Here is an 18,347-nt window from a genome sequence, read left to right on the forward strand (position 1 = left end):
CTACTTGTTGAACAATGCTTTTGTTGACAAGACTCTTATGTGTCTCTGCCTGGCACAACTGCTTTACATTATTCAGTCAGTGTAGGCTCTCTGGCACCCTTTGTGCAGCCCACAGGCTTCTCCAGCATCTAACTGGGATTGCTCACACAAAAATATCCTCCAGGAAGTTGTCTTTCCCAAGAAAGTAACTTTCTATAAGCTTACTTTGGTCAACATTCTGACTTGGATGCTTTATTACTTATTTTAAGCCATCACTTGAAAAGGGAAACCTGTATTTAAATCCAGTTACAGAAAAGTATTGCATCTTCACAGTGAACAGCTGTGACTAGATTCTTCTGCCAATGATCAGTAGAAGTGAACCCATTTTTTTAACATCAGTTCATAGTTTTAGGTAAAGGGGTTCTATATAATATTCAGGTGATAGAATAGCTTTTACTCTAGATTTACTACATTCTACTTCCTCCCTACCCCTACATTTTGCTACTCACCCAAAACACTTGGTATTGCTTCTGTTCAGGCCAAATAACTACACACAGAAAACTTTCTCATTTGAAAGATCAGCCATTAACAATTCAGAATAATAACCACCCTGTGTCAGCAGGATCAGCAAATTCACAAGGGCCATAAGGTCATCAGCAGCTGGACTCTCATTTCAAGCAGCCATTGCAGCATTGCTTCTCCCTTTGCCTTCACTGAATTGCCTCAAACAAAACATTCTAAAAGTCAGTGTGGTCCACAGCTAAAGAGACAGTCAGGTACCTCACCACTACTCTTGTTCAGAGCCAGCTGTACAAGGAGCCTAACTCACTTCACACATCTGGAACCTGAATGATGGAGTCCTGATGGAGAATAACCACCAAGCACTGTCAGATGTCTCTACTCAGTTCTATCCACAAAGTATCTGCTCTAGAGACATTTCATAAATGACTTCAGAGGACTGGCACACTCAGGCCCTTCTGACCATTTTCTGGCAATCATTTCTGGGGTTTGCAGGGTCCTCCTACTAAGCAGGGTAAAAGCATCTGCAGATTCTTTTTTCAGCAAGTCCTGCCATCTCTTCTGATACACAATTCCTTTTTATATGCTGACATTTGTTATGTTTAAACATTGCCAAATGACCAATTACTGTAGCTCAGCACAACTCTATCCAGTAAGATAAACTGAAGGTGGTATCTCCAACTACCAGGAATGAGCTCAGCAATGTGTGACAACATTCCTGATTGTTAGAGCTCATCAGAGTAGAACTCTGCCAGATTTTAAATCACTGAACACAAGTCCAAGTGCTTGCTGTCATATCCAAGGATGGCATTTTAGGCAGCCCTCTTCAAGTGCTTGCTCCACTCTCTAGCAGGTCCACAGCACCATGGGGCAATATCAAAGCATCATTTCCTCCATCTACTTAAAGCATTTCAAAAGTAGCAAAGGAAGGTGCTACATTTTGAACAGCATTCACCTAAATTATGCTCCATGGTAGTTCCAACCCAAAAGAAGCAATCCTCTCCACAAGCTCAGAGGCTCAGCACACCTTTGTACCTTTGCAGCTCAAACTGCACAGTTGCATGTATGTATGAAGTTGTATTTCTGACTGGACACAGAAACAAATCCCAACACCCTGTGGAAGATGCAAATGCTGAGTTCTCTTCTTTGCAGAGAGCAGCTCCAGATGAGTCCCTCACAGCAAACATCTCCTGACACAGCAGCCTGCTGTGCTGCACTGTAGAGCTACATGAACAATGGGCTGCACTGCCAGAGGTTGTGGCAAGATTATCCCCCAGTCAGCATGAGCAAGGACTTACCTGTGCTTGGCCAGCCATTTCAATCCCAGCATCAAGAAATTCATCAAAGTCATCACTGAATTTGCCAGAGGCTGCAGCCAGCTCCCCACTTTGGCCCCGTGTAGCATGGACAACTTCTCCAGCTGATTGATTCAGGTCTGCTGCTGCCTGGTTCAGCTCACTCTGAGCTTCTTGAAATGACTTTGAACTTGGAGGTAGCTGTAAGAGACAAAGCTCAGTATTTTACTGTCACATCACACCAGCCTCTCTTGGAGAGTTCAACACGTGCTGAGAATCCCAAATCCCAAACAGAGCAGTGAGCTGGAGCTGTGGGACAGCTGTCAACCAGAAATCTGTCCAGCAACTTGTGTCCTGCTGTTTCTTTCAAGGGACAGACAAGTCTGTAAGCTTTTCAAGGGACACAAATATTGGCAGCTCTTCAAAATTACTCTAAACTCTCTCTAGTAAACCAGTTTGGTAAAAACCTCCCTGGTTTTATCAAAAGGCATTGCACAAACATATCAAAATATAATTGCTCCTTCATTCATAGGATAGCAAGGTCAGTGATAAATGCAAAAAAGCAAAAAAAAAAATTGATCAAACAGTAAAACTTTCTGGCAAATTACCAATGCAAAAAGGCTTTGTTGACATGAATGCAGTTAAACAAAGTAACAATTCTACTCTTGACACAAAATGACCAAGCATTTTTTGACAGATCACAATGCTCCTCCAAGTAAATGGATCACTTCTAGATGGGAGATGAACGATAATTTTCTAATTTTCATTTTCTACAGAATGTTAAGTCATAGTTGCCATTTTCAAAACCAAAAAGTTAATATCAATCTATGACAATTTTAATACTGCCTTCACAAGTCACAGACACATTTCACCTTGCCCATAAAACTAGAAAAATGTTATTTCAGTCAAAATAGCAGCTGCCTAAAGGTGCATAAACTTAAACACAGCTTACATGAAGTATACTTAGGGCTCATTTCCAAATAATGATTTGACACATGAGGAACTCAGATCTGCTGTTGTTTTCTAAAATCTATTTGCACATGAAAAGCCATCTTACCGAATCAACCAGGAGCTTCTTGCTGGATTCCCCAATGCTCTTTAAGGCCACATCCACATCCTTTTGTCCAGGTAGACAATTCACACAGTTATTCAAGGAGTGAGACACTGCTTTTGCCACCTACAACACACAGGTGAATGCAGACACACTGAGAGGTTGAAGTGCTCATTAATAGGAGGCACAGCTTCTATCCATAGCCAGCAATTCCTACATTCTGAGCCTTTCAGGAACATTTTTGAGGCTTGCATCTTTCTCAGTTTGCTGGCCTGCAGCCTCTATTCAGGCTCATCCATGGGATAGGATGGTGCTGGCAGGGCAGCCCCACAACTGCTCCTGGCACCTGCAGCACTGCAGGTAACTTCAGGGGATTCCTCTATCTATATACTAATCACAGAAAATCATTGCAGGCCACTTTTTACAAAGATCTGATTAAAACAAAAGTATCTACATAAGAAATGATTTACAATGCAGACCAATTCTAGAACTTTTCAAATCAGTTAAAAAAAGAACCTGTCACTCCTAAAGAATTCAAACACAGTGGTGCCACACATGAAGAAAACATGCACTCCCTTTTTGAATGTAACATGGATAGAGATCTTTTATTTGAAAATTACCAGTTTAATGGCTGTCTCACTTTTGCAGTCAAGCAGTCTCCTCACATATGTTGTGGGTAAAAGCACAGAGCTGCATCTTTGTATGTTTTTCTAAGAGATGACTAAAATACCATACTTAATACCATTTCCATTGTTTAACCTAGGCATTATGTTGTCTGAGAGCTGTTGAAAGGAACAGAAAGTTGAAATACCTATCAGCCTTATTTTCTGTCATTCTCTCTCCTTACTCAACACTGGTTTGGAGTAAATTCACTGCATATTTGACAGCTCTTGCAGCTGCTCAAGCCCCAGCTTACCTGGGCTAATCTCTGCTGACTGTCTGCATCCCCTGGGGCAGCCAGGGCCTGCTTGGCCTCCTGGATCAGCATGGCAGAGCCTTCCATGACATCCCTGGCAGAGTCCAGCATGGCATGGGCTGCCACAGGGTCACTGGTAGATGCTGCAACCCCTCGTGCTGCCTGAGCCAAAGTCTTCAAGGCCTGAGCAGTTTCTCTGGCAGCAACTCCTGTGGTCACAGTGCACCAAGGATTTTATTAGTACCTTTAAAGACAAACTTTGTGTTTTGTGACATGATCTTGCAGGCAATGATCCTATTGCAAAATAACACTGAGAATGCAATTTAAAAGAAACTTCAAACAGGAACAGATTTGAAATACACAGTATAATTTACTTATTGAAATGCCTGTAGTGAAGCCATAAAGTAAATGTTATAGCCCAAAAACCACATTCTGAGCACAGTCACTCAGTGACTACATCCTAGTGAAGCACTGAAAAAGAAGAAAAGGTAAAACCTGAAGATGAGGAAAAACTCATACTCCAAGCTATGGGGGAAGTGATTGTCTGCAAGAATGGTGCACAGGAGTTCAGAGCCACAGCACAACAGTTTAACTTCAAGCAATCAAAAAAGAGATTATTAGGAATGATACAACTTGATATAATCTAACATCACTGTGAGTAAAAACATGTAAAAATAACTGAATGAAGTCACAGAAAGGATGTAATAAAATTACCTTCTGTTAAAGGTAATTTAACAGAATTACCTTTGTAATTCTGTTAAAATTACAGAGATGTAATTTTAACAGAATCACAAAGGTAATATGGTAATATTACCTTTGTAATTCTGTAATTATCTCTGTAATACTATATAATATAGTAGATATCTATCAACTCCAGTGCTAAAGTGTAGGACTATGTGAATAATAGTCTCCTTCTATTTGAAATTATTGAAAAGGAACTCATTGCTTTGTAGGGTTTCCTACAATCTGATGATGAGAGCTACTAGGTTTAGCTATTCATTATCAGCTGCAAGTATCTGTACTCCTTGCCTGATACCTGGTGCCTACTTGTGCACAACTATGTGACAGAAATATGAGCTATCTTGATGAAATTCCATCTGCTACAAATGAAAGCAGCTGTAAGTTCTAGAGCCCAGATGCAATTATAACCAATGAAGTGGTAATTTCCATAACACATTTTATCAGTAATATTAGACAAAAAAAATCTTATGGGAGCATTTGCAACAACAGCTTTCATTTCTAACAGAAATAAGGACACAGAACATTTTAACATCTACAAGTAAGCTTTTGTCCCTCCTGTAGAGCATTTTTCTAATTAAGGCATTTTTGTTTCTAAACTAAAAGTACAGGCACAAAAATAAACTGTAGAATCTGTGTGCCCAGGTTTCCTATTGGCTTTACCTCAAACTATGCAAATGTGCTCAATGAATCAGCCAGAGCAGCTGCATTGTACATGAACTGGTAACACCAGGAAGAGATGCAGCTCTGAATGTCATCAAGCTGTGCCCACTATGTTCATATCCTGCTGCTTCAAAACATATCCAAGGCACCCTTTAAACCTTCTGCAAGGACACAGCAACATCTCCAGTGGCACTGACCTTTAAAATGCAATACATTTTATTTCAGCCTTTCACAATTTCAGTGGCACCTATTTACAAAAACAACAGATGTCCCAATCTATTCTGATTAAAGACAGAGCAGATTGCATCACTGTTCTTTTATGAAGTGTGAGTCACATTCAATTCTTCATAACTTAGCACAATTCACTATCAGCACTATAAAAAATTAAGGAATTTCTTGATTTCAGTAGTCTGTGACAAGAAAAGCTTTCATCAAGGTGATGGACAGCAGAGGTTTGGCAGAGCCATTATGGATAAAGCAGTACCTGTGTAGTGCTCATTGCCCTGAGCAGCACAAGTTAACAGCTGGGCCATGGAAGATCCCACAGCTTTGGATGTGCTTCCCAGGTCCTGAGTGCATTTCTCAAGCTGTAAAAAATTGCAAAGGACAAATTACTTAGTTTAAGCACAACAAGAATACACTTTGTTTTAGCCAGTACTGAAAAATTCCTCATTCTACAAAAAACCTCAGCTACTGAACACACACACGATTTCTCTGAAATCTGACTAACACGTTTTCCCTGTTCAGGATGAAATAAATTAACATATTAGGTAGTGTGAACAATAAAACTATTTTAGAATTAGCAATGGAAATAAATACCTTCATCCAAGGAAGGGCTTTCCCCCCCACCCCAAATAAGCCATTTCATTTTCTAAGCCTACTAGAACTGGCTGTCCTGAGTTCTCATCATTGTCACTATTGAAAAGAAATTCTTTTTGACAAGACCAAAACATTATTGTTACCAAATTGTAATTTGTACAATAGAGAAGGAAGCCCCTACAGTCCTATGAGTAACTCTACTACAGAACACACTGTTGCTGTTGTAGTAACACAGGCAATTTTAAGAGAATCAGTGCAAAATCCTATCAGCATGATCATTATCCAAAGCTTCATGACTTTTTTGCCTCTAATATTTAAGTTTTTAACAGCTAACTTTGTTTGTTTTTAAATGAAGAACATCCTTCCTCAATTACAGTTTCTCCTGGGAGAGGTTTTAACTGTCCATCCACAGCTGCCATCTTCGCATCCTGCAGTTCATTTTTGAGTGTCTGGACTGTATTCAAAGCAGAATCAATTTCCATTGGGCCACAAGCTTCATGAGCCTGTTCAGAAACCAGATCAGCACCACTGTTAGCAGCTGTATGCAACTTTCAGAAACAGTAAATTCTTCAGATCTCATCTCCCCTCCCATATAATTTCTCTTCCTACTTTAGAGGCCATTGCGAGCCCTCTCAGGGTTATACGTCATGGATTCCAAACTCCTGAACAATATTTTCAGTCTGTGAAGAGAACAAGACCCTGCTAAGAGGCACCAGGAGAATGAGGTGCACTTGCCTTGTGTGCATGTCCCTTCACAGCAGGCAGCCCAGGGACTGAGAAAGTGACTGTGGCACTCTGGATCTCCCCTTGGCCAGTGGCCTCACTGAGCATCATGACCAAAATGCCAGTGACTCCCTGATGTGGCAGCCCACACTCAGCAGTATGAGATGGAAATTGTGGCATTAGCTCAGGTGTGGCCACCCTGGTGCTACAATCCTGGCCTCAGTGTACACACACACACACACACACAAAAGATCAGACTTTCCACTTGCATTTTTTAATCCCACATAGTTTAGAAATCTGTGTGTAAAACACAGAGCATCTGCTTCCCTGAGTTTTAGAGATGATGATTCCAGTTCACAATTACAGCAGAGCTGTGGCTGGGCTCTCACTGGTTTGGTGTGGCACGAGATGTGTTCCCTTTTCCCTGCTCTCCCTTGAATGGAACAGCAGCTCAGAGTCTGCTCAGAGTGCTGCTCTGCATACCCTGCTCCCATTTGGCTGCTATGGAAAGGGCAGCACAAGCTTGTTCAGCTTTCTTGCCACTTCTCCCTCCCCTTTCTCTCATGACACAGAGGCCACCTGGGAGTCTGAGCAAAGTGTGCACAAAGTACAGCAGTGAGAGGTGAGCACTGCCTCGGGGGGACAAGAAGGGCTCTTGTTTGAGCTGATGAAAAGCAGGATTTACCCACCTTCTGGGAGGCAGTTCTAAGCTCAGCTAAGCTGGTAGCAAGATTCTTTGCACACTGACTGAGCTGCATTGCTGCTGCTTGATCAGTCACTGTGGGGACAGCAGCTTTAGCAGATGCCACCATTTTACTTCCAGGCTGGTCAAAGAACAACAGTGAACACAATTAGTTTTAACAGCTCATTTTCTTCAAAGAAAGTTTAGGATTCAATAAAACTGCTTCCTTCATTCACACACTGATGAGGTTTCTAGATTTTTCTTTAATGCCTAGCACATTCCTGCTCCTTAAGCTGGAACACCCTGTCAGAATTCTGTCACATTTCCAAGCCCTCTGTAGCAGGACTCATTTGTGCTTTACTGGGACAATGACTACTCCATTGGTTCCAGTATCTGCCTGAGGCCTTTGAATACTCATGTAGACTACTTCAAAATAATGAAATGTGAAAATTTTCCACTCAGCATTCATGTGGTACAATCAGCTCAAGGTGGCAGAGATGGCAAATTTCTCTCTAAGTTTCTAAGTATTAACCTCTGCCAAAATTCTATGAAATTAAAATTGTAATTCAAGCAATGCCTCTACACAGGGATTACTGCTGATACAACTAAAAACCTTTGCTGATTCTCATCATCACCACTGTACACACATACAGCCACAGGGGAGATGGATCAATCATGTAAATGACTCCAGAGGGAATCATAAAGCAAATACTTAAACAGAGTCAGAAGACGGTTTGTGATCCCTCTGCCTACACAGGACCATAAAATCTGCTAACAGCCATCACTTTAAGGTAACACTAACTGATGCCAAGTAATGACCATGCCATTGCACACAGAATTGGTTTCTGGTGTTGTTTCCTGTAAGGTTAACAATAAGCCAATAGTTTTGTTATCAATACTCAAGAGTCTATCTTTCTATTTTAAGATGTTATAGAAAAAGCACACAGTCAAATTTTGTGTTTTTCCCAAACCATCAACCTAGGTCTATTATGCAGGCTAATATCTAAAAAACCATGCAAGTATTCTTTCATTTCTGAGGAACTCTGAAACCTATTGCTGCAACACTAAGTCTACCTTGCTTAAAAAGGTCACCACAGCCTGCCACATATTCAGACTCAGACCTCTACTTAGAAAAATGCTAAATTCTCTCAGTTTTGTACTTTAAACTCTAACCCAGAAGACAAGTGTACAGCAATGACTCTTTCTTCTCCAAAACCATACTTTTTTCTTGTTACTTTTAACCTCAGTGTCAGCAGTTCTCACTCTCCATAGCTACAATGGATTTTGGCCACCTAACCTGAGGAATGAAATTCTGCCCATCTATGGCTCATAGTAGTGAACTTCTTTACATGGCTCTTAACAGTTTACTGTTATTTATCACAAATGAAAACATACAGCACTAAAAAAAAAGCTTTTTACATCTACTGCAATGATTGGTTCACTTCACCTGAAGGAAATTCTGGCTGGAATTGATTAAAGCAAGCTGAGCACTGAGGTCTTCTGCCTGAGCTTGACTTCCTCTTACACCCTGCACCAGCTGAGGAATGTGGTCTGCAACAGTCTAAAATGGACAAAGGGAAAAGATTTTCAGTAAAAAAATAAAATCTCAAAATCCTCTAAAAATAAAACAAGCAGCCTTCCCACTCCCCTTAAAGACAACTGCAGTATTCCTGAGTAAATCACTTCTGTGCTGTCACAGAATTAATTTAGGATGCATGGAACCAAACTAGTATACAATAGAACATTTTTAGAGATGTTCTACATAAGAAATCATTATTGGTTTCATTATTGCTTGCTGATCCTCATCAGTTCCCAAAAAGCATTGCTCAAGAGTTATTTGGCATGGGCTGGGCTGTGTTTACCTTGCAGCTCTGCACAAGTTGCTGGTGGGCTGCTGTGTTCTTATTGGAAACAGCTGCATTCTGAGAAGCTGCAATGGTCTGAGTAGCAGCAGCTGCAGCTTGTTTAGCTGCAATCTTTGGAGAAAAAGAAAGTTCAATCAGTGCTAAAAGTGAGTAGTTCAGAGGATGGAACACACATTACTACAGGTAACTCTGACAGTAACAACATTGACAAATTAATACATTTTATCCCTTAATTTGATTTGCCTTAAGGAAACCACAACTGACCACCATTGCTCTTCTCTCAAGGTGAAGATGACTGGAATACTGTTACCCATCTTTGATTTGCCAATAAAGAAAAAGGCAGACTTAGAAGCATTCTGTGCCCTTACTCTTTCACAGCTTAGGTTTCAACAGGAGGAAGATAAGTGAACTACAAACAACAGAAATGGTCTAAACAAAGAGTTCCTATGAAGGCCAGAGCAAACAGCACAGCACCCACAGTGCTGCACACTGCTACACTGACAGCCCTGGCCCAGGACTCCAGGGAGCCAATTTCTGCTGAGACTGCTCTATGGCAAAAGCACAGATCCTACAATGACACTGAGGTACAAAATACTGCTACAAAATACTGCTATTTCTGAGTCTAAAAGATCACCTTCAGATGTTATGATCAACATCTCCCTATTACAAAAATAAAAATTCAACCACTGATCCAAGGTACTTCAACATGTTGTACAACACTAACTGGCCCACTAAATAGAAGCAAGCACGAAGTTTATGACACATTTTACTCCTTTGTAAGGCAGTATATGTTATAACAGCAAAACATAAAAAATATTCTTTTATAAAACTTTCTTCAATGCAATTAGAAAATTTCAGCCTTTATTTCCTAAAGTACTCCTGATTTTTACAGGAACTTAATGTATGGTCACCTTACTGCATTTGAATCAGACTAATGCAAAAATCACAGTTGCAAACTAGGAACTAGGAAAAGTTTCTTTTTTCGATCTGTCTTTTCTTCATTTTAGTTGAGAATGTGAAGATCAAACTTTGCCCACAAAACAAATTTCCATGGTATTTTATCCTTACTAAATTGTTGTACATCCAGCATGTCTGTCCCTGGGAGAATCCTCCAGAGAAACAAGACCATGAGTGCTGGAAGTCTGGTCCTGCCCTGATTTTATTCAGATTATTCAGCCTAATTTTATTTTTACTGTGAAGTTTCAGGTCCCATCCTCAGGGGTTGTTCAGCCCCTTATTGCCAACAAGAGGGTTTTTGGCTGGTGACTGGAGACAACTTAAACCTGGGGAGAGTTGTCCCCATTGAAGTCTTTAGGAGAGTTTTAAGAGTGACTTAACCCATATTGTTCTTTATCAACAATACTTTTCTCCTTGGCTGGGCCACTAGATAGGATCTATCTTTTTACTTTCATTTTGGCTTCCTGACTCTGAGTAATTCCCCAGTTGAATTGGACATGCTGTGATCCAACTCACTTGGTACAGAAATCATCTGGAGTTCTATATCCTAGTAAAGGCACCAAGAGGTCCAGTGTGTAAATGGCACCCAGAGAGATAAATTACACAGCAGTGAAGCCACTCCAGCTCAGCTGTTTAATTTTAGGACTAAGCCCCCACCAAATGCCTTCTGAGTCAAATCTTACACCACTTTACCACATCTGTGATCCAAGTTACTCAATTTTCTGAGGACTATGTTATGATACACTGCCATGTCTAATTCTAAGCTTGTACACTGGAACTGAGCTTACAGCACTGTCATTCTCTGCTTAGCACTTGCACTACATGGTTTCCAACCTCCAATCTGTTGACAATTTTCTTCTTGATGGCATTCTGGGCTGCAGCATTTGTAGCAACCCGCAGTCCCTCTGCTGCTTCTCTCAGACGCTGCTGCTGATCTTCATTTTCAGGATTGGCTGCAGCTCCCTGCACAAAATGTCCAAGCAAAAACTGTAAGTCTGAGTAAAAGTGACTGGAGAAAATGAGGATGAGCATCACGACTTAAGTCAGCTACATCAGCATTCATTTTCCTTAAACTATCATAAGGAAATTAGAAGAACACTGAAGTATTACAAAACTTCAGAAAGTTTGTTTCTAGTGGAAGGCTGTTACTGTGTCTGGTACTTAGAGGAAGAAAACTGAACATTTGCTTCATATACCACTTCAGGTGCTTGGGAAAAAAGCCTTTTTTAACTGCTTCTCCTTTGATCTGAAATAATGTACTTGTATGAATATAGGTTTTTGAAAAAACCCCAGTTTTTAATATTCCCAATTCAATATGTCTTTCAGTAACTGCAGTCCAAAACTTTAAGTTTAACACAGTAGATCATCTCCACTTGAAGTAAGAAAATAGTGGAAAGCCAAGGATAGGCAGCCAGGCACACAGGCCTTCTGGAGTCCCAGCAAGAATGGCTGGCCCTGCTGCTGTAAAAATCATTTCAGTGCAGGATCTGGGAAAGAATTCAAAGGAATTCAAAATTCAGTTCCTCCCTAGCAGACTGCAACAGAAAGGGAAGAAAAGTTGTGATATTTGTGTCTCTTGTGAAAACAAGGAGGGAAGGATGTGGAAGGGAACAACCCAGGCAAGATTCCCCAGGTGAAGGAAACTGTTTCTTTAACAGAGGGGAGTTGCTGTGTAATGACTGCAGTAAGAGATTGCTGTGGTTCTGTTGTTCCATCTGCACTGGTACAGACCCTGCACCACAGCAGGGCTCAGGGCTGGTGGGAACTGCCCTGCATGGCTTGAGCCATGAACCTGTGCACACAGGAAAGCAAAAGCAGTGCAAGATGATCTTTAAAACCAAAACAATCCAGGTAGCTAATAAATAGGTTTTTGGAATGTAGTAAGTCATTAAGTGCTGAACTTTTACAGGATAAGAGAAAGCAGACAAACAGCCAGATGCTATTTATAAACCCCACACCCCCTCTCTTTGCTGTGTACAGCATAACAATTGTAAGCTGACAGTTCATTGCCCTGGTACCTTTGCAGCTTCCACCATGCGGGCTGTGGAGTCTGCCAGGAGCTTTGCAGCAGCCAGAAGCTTCTTGGAGTTCTCCATGTCAATCTCAGCCTCTGCATCAGACCTCATGGCATTGACGAGATCCGAGGTGGCCTGAGCCAGCACGCGGGCCTGCCGCACCATCTCACCTGCGCAGGGAGCACAGCGATGGGGAACACACAGCCCATCCTCACCTCTCCTCTCTGCACTGCAGCCTTGCTTTCAGACCTCAGCATTGTTTCACAAGGTAAAAACTGCACTTCCATTTGCTGAAGTATTGTTTCACTTGAAAATGATACTGATGTTTATACACATAGAATTAGAGAGTTTCATAACCAAATCTTGGACCCCAATATAAATGACAGAAATCACTACAGTGCAGATGAAGAAAAAAGTGTAGTATTTGCAGTCTAGATAGTAAGACAAAAATACACAATCAGTAGTTTTAGGCAATTTTGAATACACAGTTGAAGGAAACTCCTGTCTCAGCAAAGACTAACAACTTGGCTTTCAAATCACAGCCAAGATTTCCCTCCTTCAATAAAAATCACCCATTTTTCCTGTGTTTCTAGGGAATTATCTTTTGTCTAATATAAACTGAGAACTTTGTGACAAAACACTTAGCATCATTAAGACGGTTTTAGCCAAAAACATCTTGTTTCCTGTTTTAGAAGCTGCACGTTTTAGAAACATCTCAGAAGAAAAAGTAGATGTAAGTTTAAAAACCTACAACAAAATCTATGCATAATAACACCAATCATTGTGAAGGATTTGCCAGGTGCCTGTCTTCTTATTTGGAGATGAGAAACTGCTATACAATACCATGAAGCAGTGGCAGAAAACACAAAATATTACAGTGTTCCTTTAGCATGGTATTGATTGTTTTCACTGAATATTTACTCCATCTAGCACACAGCTATGTGCACACTGCTGATTTATATTATGGGCTGGATCACCACCCATGACAACAGCACTACCTTAGAAGCAAAAAACAGAGAAGAAGGACTTTTACTTTCTTGACATGTGAACTGATGTAGCTATGATATTTTCTGAAAAATCCTTTCCTTAGGATTTTTTCTCCTGAGAAGCTGAGAGGCCTCAGGAACAAAATGTAACCAATGGTTATCTGCTGCTGTGGAATGCAACAGGTGCAGCTGGGATTGGTCTCATGTGGTTGTTTCTAATTAATGGCCAATCACAGTCAGCTGGCTCAGACTCTCTGTCCCAGACACAAGCCTTTGTTATCATTCTTTCTTTTTCTATTCTTAGCCAGCCTTCTGATAATATCCTTTCTTCTATTCTTTTAGTATAGTTTTAATATAATATATATCATAAAATAATAGATCAACCCTTCTGAACTATGGAGTCAGATCCTGGTCTGTTCCCTCACGCTCGGACCCCTGCGGACGCCTCGGGCACTCACCAGCGTCGCCCATGGAGCTGAAGATGCTCTCGGTGACACACATGATGGTGTCGGTGGCCTGGTCGTAGCGGCCGATGGGCTCCCCCCTGCTGGCGAACTGCCGCACGTGCTGCAGGAGGTCGTGCAGGGCCTGGCTGACGATGCTGGCGGCGGTGCTCACCTGCTTCAGCAGCTCGCTGTCATCCGTGGCCGCCTGGCACGCCCGCACACAGTTCTCCACCGAGCGGTCCACCAGCTTCCCTGCCTCGATCAGCTGCTCCTGGCACACCGGGGAGCTGATGGTGGGACTCACCACCTGCACGGGCACAGCAGCCACACCAGGGTTATTGTTTACCAGTCCACGCTCAGGGCCCTGGGGACGCACAGCGGCACCCACTGGACAGCCCTGCCTCACCTTGGCACAAGCCACCAGCTGCGAGGTGGAGAGGGCACACTGGGTGGCAGCAGCAATGACCCTGTTCTGCAGGACTGTGTCCTCGGCCACCTGGGCCACGTTCTTGGCCTTCAGCACCAACATGGCAGCAGCGTTGGCAACAGCTTTGGCCAAACTCATCAGAACATCCTGGTGAAGTAAAAGGAAAAGTCAGTCTGTGACAGGAAACCAAATTCCTGCAGTCACTAAATTCAAATAATTTCTTCCCATTTCCCCACTTAAAATCCCCTCCATATACTTCAGTTTTTTAGCAGGATGGAGTGCTAATGCCTCTAATGCCTCTACTGTTAAAATGACCTGGTTTTCCAGTAAGGGAAATACTTCCAATACACTTATTTATAATTTCAACATCACAGCAGGCAGAAAATATTGCATTTCAAAAACCAAACCCACAACTTTTTGTTTTGCTTTTAGATATGATAAACCATCCCTTTTCCTTACCCACTTTCTCCAACACTCCATAACACAGATAAGAATGCTTAAATTCTTTCTCTTAGCCAAGAGTTGTAATAGATATATTCAACTAGGAATAGAAATGAGAACTCTGATGAAGTTCCCAGATCCACTGCTGGATGAAGGGTGAAAAGGGCCTTAAGTTGTATTAGCAGACACTTGCACACAGCACACTCCAGAGGTCTGGCTGCTGCTGAAAAGTGCCTTCCCATGCCTCTGGTGCAAACACATCCATGGCATTCAGTGAAAAAATCCACACATGTTTTTTACAGAGGATTTAAGAGCACTGGTAACAGCAAACACTGTTAAACCATAAGGCATTCATGATTTTGTAATTGATGCTACTTTTCATCTGGAAGAAATTTTGTTTGCAAAATTACAGCTTTTTTTTCTACTCAGTTTACCAAAATATTTTATATACGTATACATACAGACACAGCAAACACTTACATAAACCTCATTATATTTAATGAGAAGAAATACAGTGCAAAAAGCTCTCCATGAAGCATCTGAATGATGCACAGAAGAAGAAGGGGTTCCTATGAAATCAGCATTCTGTGACTGTGTGTGACATTCACATTCTCTGAAAACATTCCTTCACCCAGGATTTCTCTCCTGGGAAGCTGAGGAGCCTCAGAGAAAAGAAAACAATTCTTATCTCATTTGCTTCTCCTGTGTTTGCTCATGTGGAATGTGTTTGCAGATTGTTCACCCACAGGTGATTGCTCCATTGGATTCTGCTGTGAGTTGTTTTCACTCTTTGGCCAATCAGGGCCAAGCTGTGTCAGGACTCTGGCAAGAGTCAGGAGTTTTCATTATTACCTTTTCAGCATTCAGTAAGTGTCCTTTCTGTATTCTTTAGTATAGTATTCTTTAATATAATATAGTATAATAAAGTAATAAATGAGCCTTCTGACAACATGGAGTCAGATTCATCATTCCTGCCTTCACTGGGGCATTCCCAGCAAATACAATAATTGTGTAATTAAAATCAATTGTGTAATTCAAAATAGATTCAATTAGCATAGAGAAACTTCAGCATTTTCTAACCACACTCTGAGCAGCTTGGTTTTATGCAGGGACCTCCTCATTACAAAACTGCACAGTTCTGACAGTGACAAACAACCCCTCATTACCTGGAACCTTTCATCTGTCTCATTCTCCCCAATTTGCCTCAGCAGCTCCCCACTGGCCTGTCCAATGCTTCCAGCTGCAGTCAGAACTGTCTGGCGAGGCTGGGAGGAGGCAACAGAGAAATGCATTAATCCACAGAAATTGCATTTCATATTTCCTCAAGGAACTTGTGCATTAGTGTGCAGGCAATATGGCCAAAAAGGGGGAACCTGAGAAGTTTTCCTTGACTCACCTCTCCTGAAGTTGGTTGCACAGCCTTCAGCAGGTCTGAGACAGCACTGGCCAAGGTTCGAGCAGCTTTCAGGAGGTCTTCTCCACTGCCAACTTCATCATCCATGAGAGCAGCCAGCAGTTTCACACCTTTGGACATCTCAGTGAGGTTGGAGGAGATGGTTGTAATTGCACATCCCACAGCAGTGTAATCAGTGTCAACTGGGTCCCCTGCAGAGCAAATGTTTTTCAATGATCAGAATGCTTTAGTGGCTAAAAGGGAAACAGCAGCAGCTACAAGCTACACTCTGGGGAGAGATAAGAGACATTTCAAGACAGCCAAGCAATGCCTACTAAGTCATGTGTCACTTAAAAACACATTAGATTGCTATAAATTTTCTGATTTTTACATTTCTTCTTCTTCAATAATCTATCCTCTAATAGAATGTTTCTTCATTCAATGCCATTTGCTGAGAAGTCCACAGTTTCAGCCTCCTTCAATACTAAAATAACCTAAGGCAATACAGTCTTGTCTCCTTTAAGCCACCCACAGCTGCCTCAACCTGTAATTTGCTGAAGAAAAACCCACTGTCAATAAAAACAGAATCTCTCCTTAACAACTGCCAGATCAATGATGCTTTCTTGCAGTAACCTTGCAAACACTCTGTTGGATAAGCCAGCTACATTTTGTCTTCACTGACTGTTACACCTTTAGAGAAACTGAAGAGAGAAAAAATTGTGCTGGGAGGGATACCAAGTTTGTTCCACACATCAATGCACTTAGCTACTGGTGTGTTTTAAAGAAAATTTTCTGCAGCTGCCCCATACTCAGTTCATGTTTCTTGATTTGGATTGACAAATAGTGAGGAGACTGCCAGGAAATCCTTCCCATTGACATTTACCTGCTGTAAGGTTAACAACAGATGCAGTTCCTGCAGTGATTGCATCAACCTGAGAGTGTATTTCATGTTTTGATTCATCAACCTTGTTCTGAACCCATACTCTTGATGCCTGAAGAGCAATAATGAAAAGAAGAATTAAGGACTGCAGTGAGGTTCTGTAGGGCAAGACACTCGGTACATATCCCATTCCTTTGTGAATTTTTAAAAGTGAAACAGAAGAAAAGCAGCAGACCCTTAAAGTGAAATATGAATGCAAGCATTTTCTTCTGCTGATTCATTCATTACAGATTTGCTCTCACATTTCAAGAGCTGCCCTTTTAAGGTAAATGCCATAAGAAAGGCTAAACACTCTTGACTGACAGCCCCCATAAGCAATGACCCTCTGGCTCTGTCCTCCTCCTGCCCTCACCTGGATCATGAACAACAGAATCATGTTCTCATTTTCCATGTCTCTGGGAGGCAGTAAGTCCCACCATTAATACTGCCCATAGTTTGTGTTTCACTGTACATATGCCCACAGAACAAGAGCATTCCAGGCAGGATTATGAAGTCTGCTACATCTAGTCCAGGAGACTGATAAGAGTGAGGTGGGCCACTGTACACGAATTCCTTAGAGAGAGCACAAATTTTACCCCATATGAAAAGCTTTAGCAGTATCACTTTAGATCTGGGGGCAATGACTAAACTGCTCTGTGAACAACCCACGGGCCATGGCTGTGTGCTCAGAACTCACCATGTCCTGCCCCAGGGGTGGCAGGTTGTCCACCTCGCTGAGGTCGGCCTGGGCCTGCTGCACCGCGTGCATGCTGCTGTTGATGGTCCCCATCAGGGCCTGCTGGGCTGAGGTCTGCAAGGCAGAGCAAGGCAATGGCTGGGCTGGGCTCCACAGGGCACCCCAGGCACAGGGAACATGTGCATGAAGAGACCCTGAGTGACAGCAGTCCACAAACCACCCCAGGCCATTTCAGAGAGTGCCTTGTCCTGGCACAGTGGAGAAGGCAAAGCCCTCACTCTCTTCTCACAGTCCTGATTCTGCTCATGCCATTTTACACTCTGTGCTACTTTCACATACACATCAAGTGCTCACCTTTCTCAGCTCAATGGCCAACAGACACACACAAACCCACTGACCTGCATTTGAGCAACATTAAAAATCAATTTGCTTCTAGGAGATCATTACTGATTTCCTGGGACAGCCTCCCAATGCAATCAAGGATGGCTCTAAAATTAATTGTCATCAACATGCATAAGCTAACAGAAAACTGAAGAGGTTTAGGCAGAGCAGGATGCTGTCTGTACTGGCTGTCTGTGGCAGAAGTTTTGGCTGCAGGAGCAGCCTCTGGGAGAATCAGCCAGAGGCTGCCCCATGCTGGGCACACACAGCTGATTCTACACAGCTCCAACAGACCAGCACAGGACACAGCTGAGTGCAGCAGCCAAACTGATGGCACCTCTGGGAAAACACTGGTGACAAAGGGCAGGGAGGGAACAAGGAGTTCAAGAAACAGCCTTGCAAATGCCAGTGCCTGACAGGGATGTGGAGGGCATG

The 18,347-nt window shown here is 42.1% G+C and overlaps 1 protein-coding gene across 3 annotated transcripts in view; it reads right to left on the minus strand.

Annotated features, from left to right (window-relative positions):
• Nucleotides 1-18,347, minus strand: part of TLN2 (talin 2) — a 146,381-nt gene that overhangs the window by 47,883 nt on the left and 80,151 nt on the right. For all 3 annotated transcript variants that reach the window (XM_077185701.1, XM_077185700.1, XM_054642214.2), the window contains 16 exons: nt 17,532-17,645; nt 16,799-16,907; nt 15,919-16,127; nt 15,689-15,787; nt 14,061-14,228; nt 13,667-13,961; nt 12,226-12,392; nt 11,042-11,170; nt 9,248-9,361; nt 8,833-8,946; nt 7,393-7,527; nt 6,355-6,483; nt 5,646-5,748; nt 3,761-3,969; nt 2,851-2,970; nt 1,797-1,994 (listed from right to left, as the gene is read on the minus strand). In XM_077185701.1, coding sequence (XP_077041816.1) covers nt 1,797-1,994; nt 2,851-2,970; nt 3,761-3,969; nt 5,646-5,748; nt 6,355-6,483; nt 7,393-7,527; nt 8,833-8,946; nt 9,248-9,361; nt 11,042-11,170; nt 12,226-12,392; nt 13,667-13,961; nt 14,061-14,228; nt 15,689-15,787; nt 15,919-16,127; nt 16,799-16,907; nt 17,532-17,645 — 2,412 coding nt within the window. The remainder of the gene's footprint in view (nt 1-1,796; nt 1,995-2,850; nt 2,971-3,760; nt 3,970-5,645; nt 5,749-6,354; nt 6,484-7,392; nt 7,528-8,832; nt 8,947-9,247; nt 9,362-11,041; nt 11,171-12,225; nt 12,393-13,666; nt 13,962-14,060; nt 14,229-15,688; nt 15,788-15,918; nt 16,128-16,798; nt 16,908-17,531; nt 17,646-18,347) is intronic.

This window comes from Agelaius phoeniceus, chromosome 13, assembly GCF_051311805.1.
Source record: "Agelaius phoeniceus isolate bAgePho1 chromosome 13, bAgePho1.hap1, whole genome shotgun sequence".
Lineage (NCBI taxonomy): Eukaryota > Metazoa > Chordata > Aves > Passeriformes > Icteridae > Agelaius > Agelaius phoeniceus.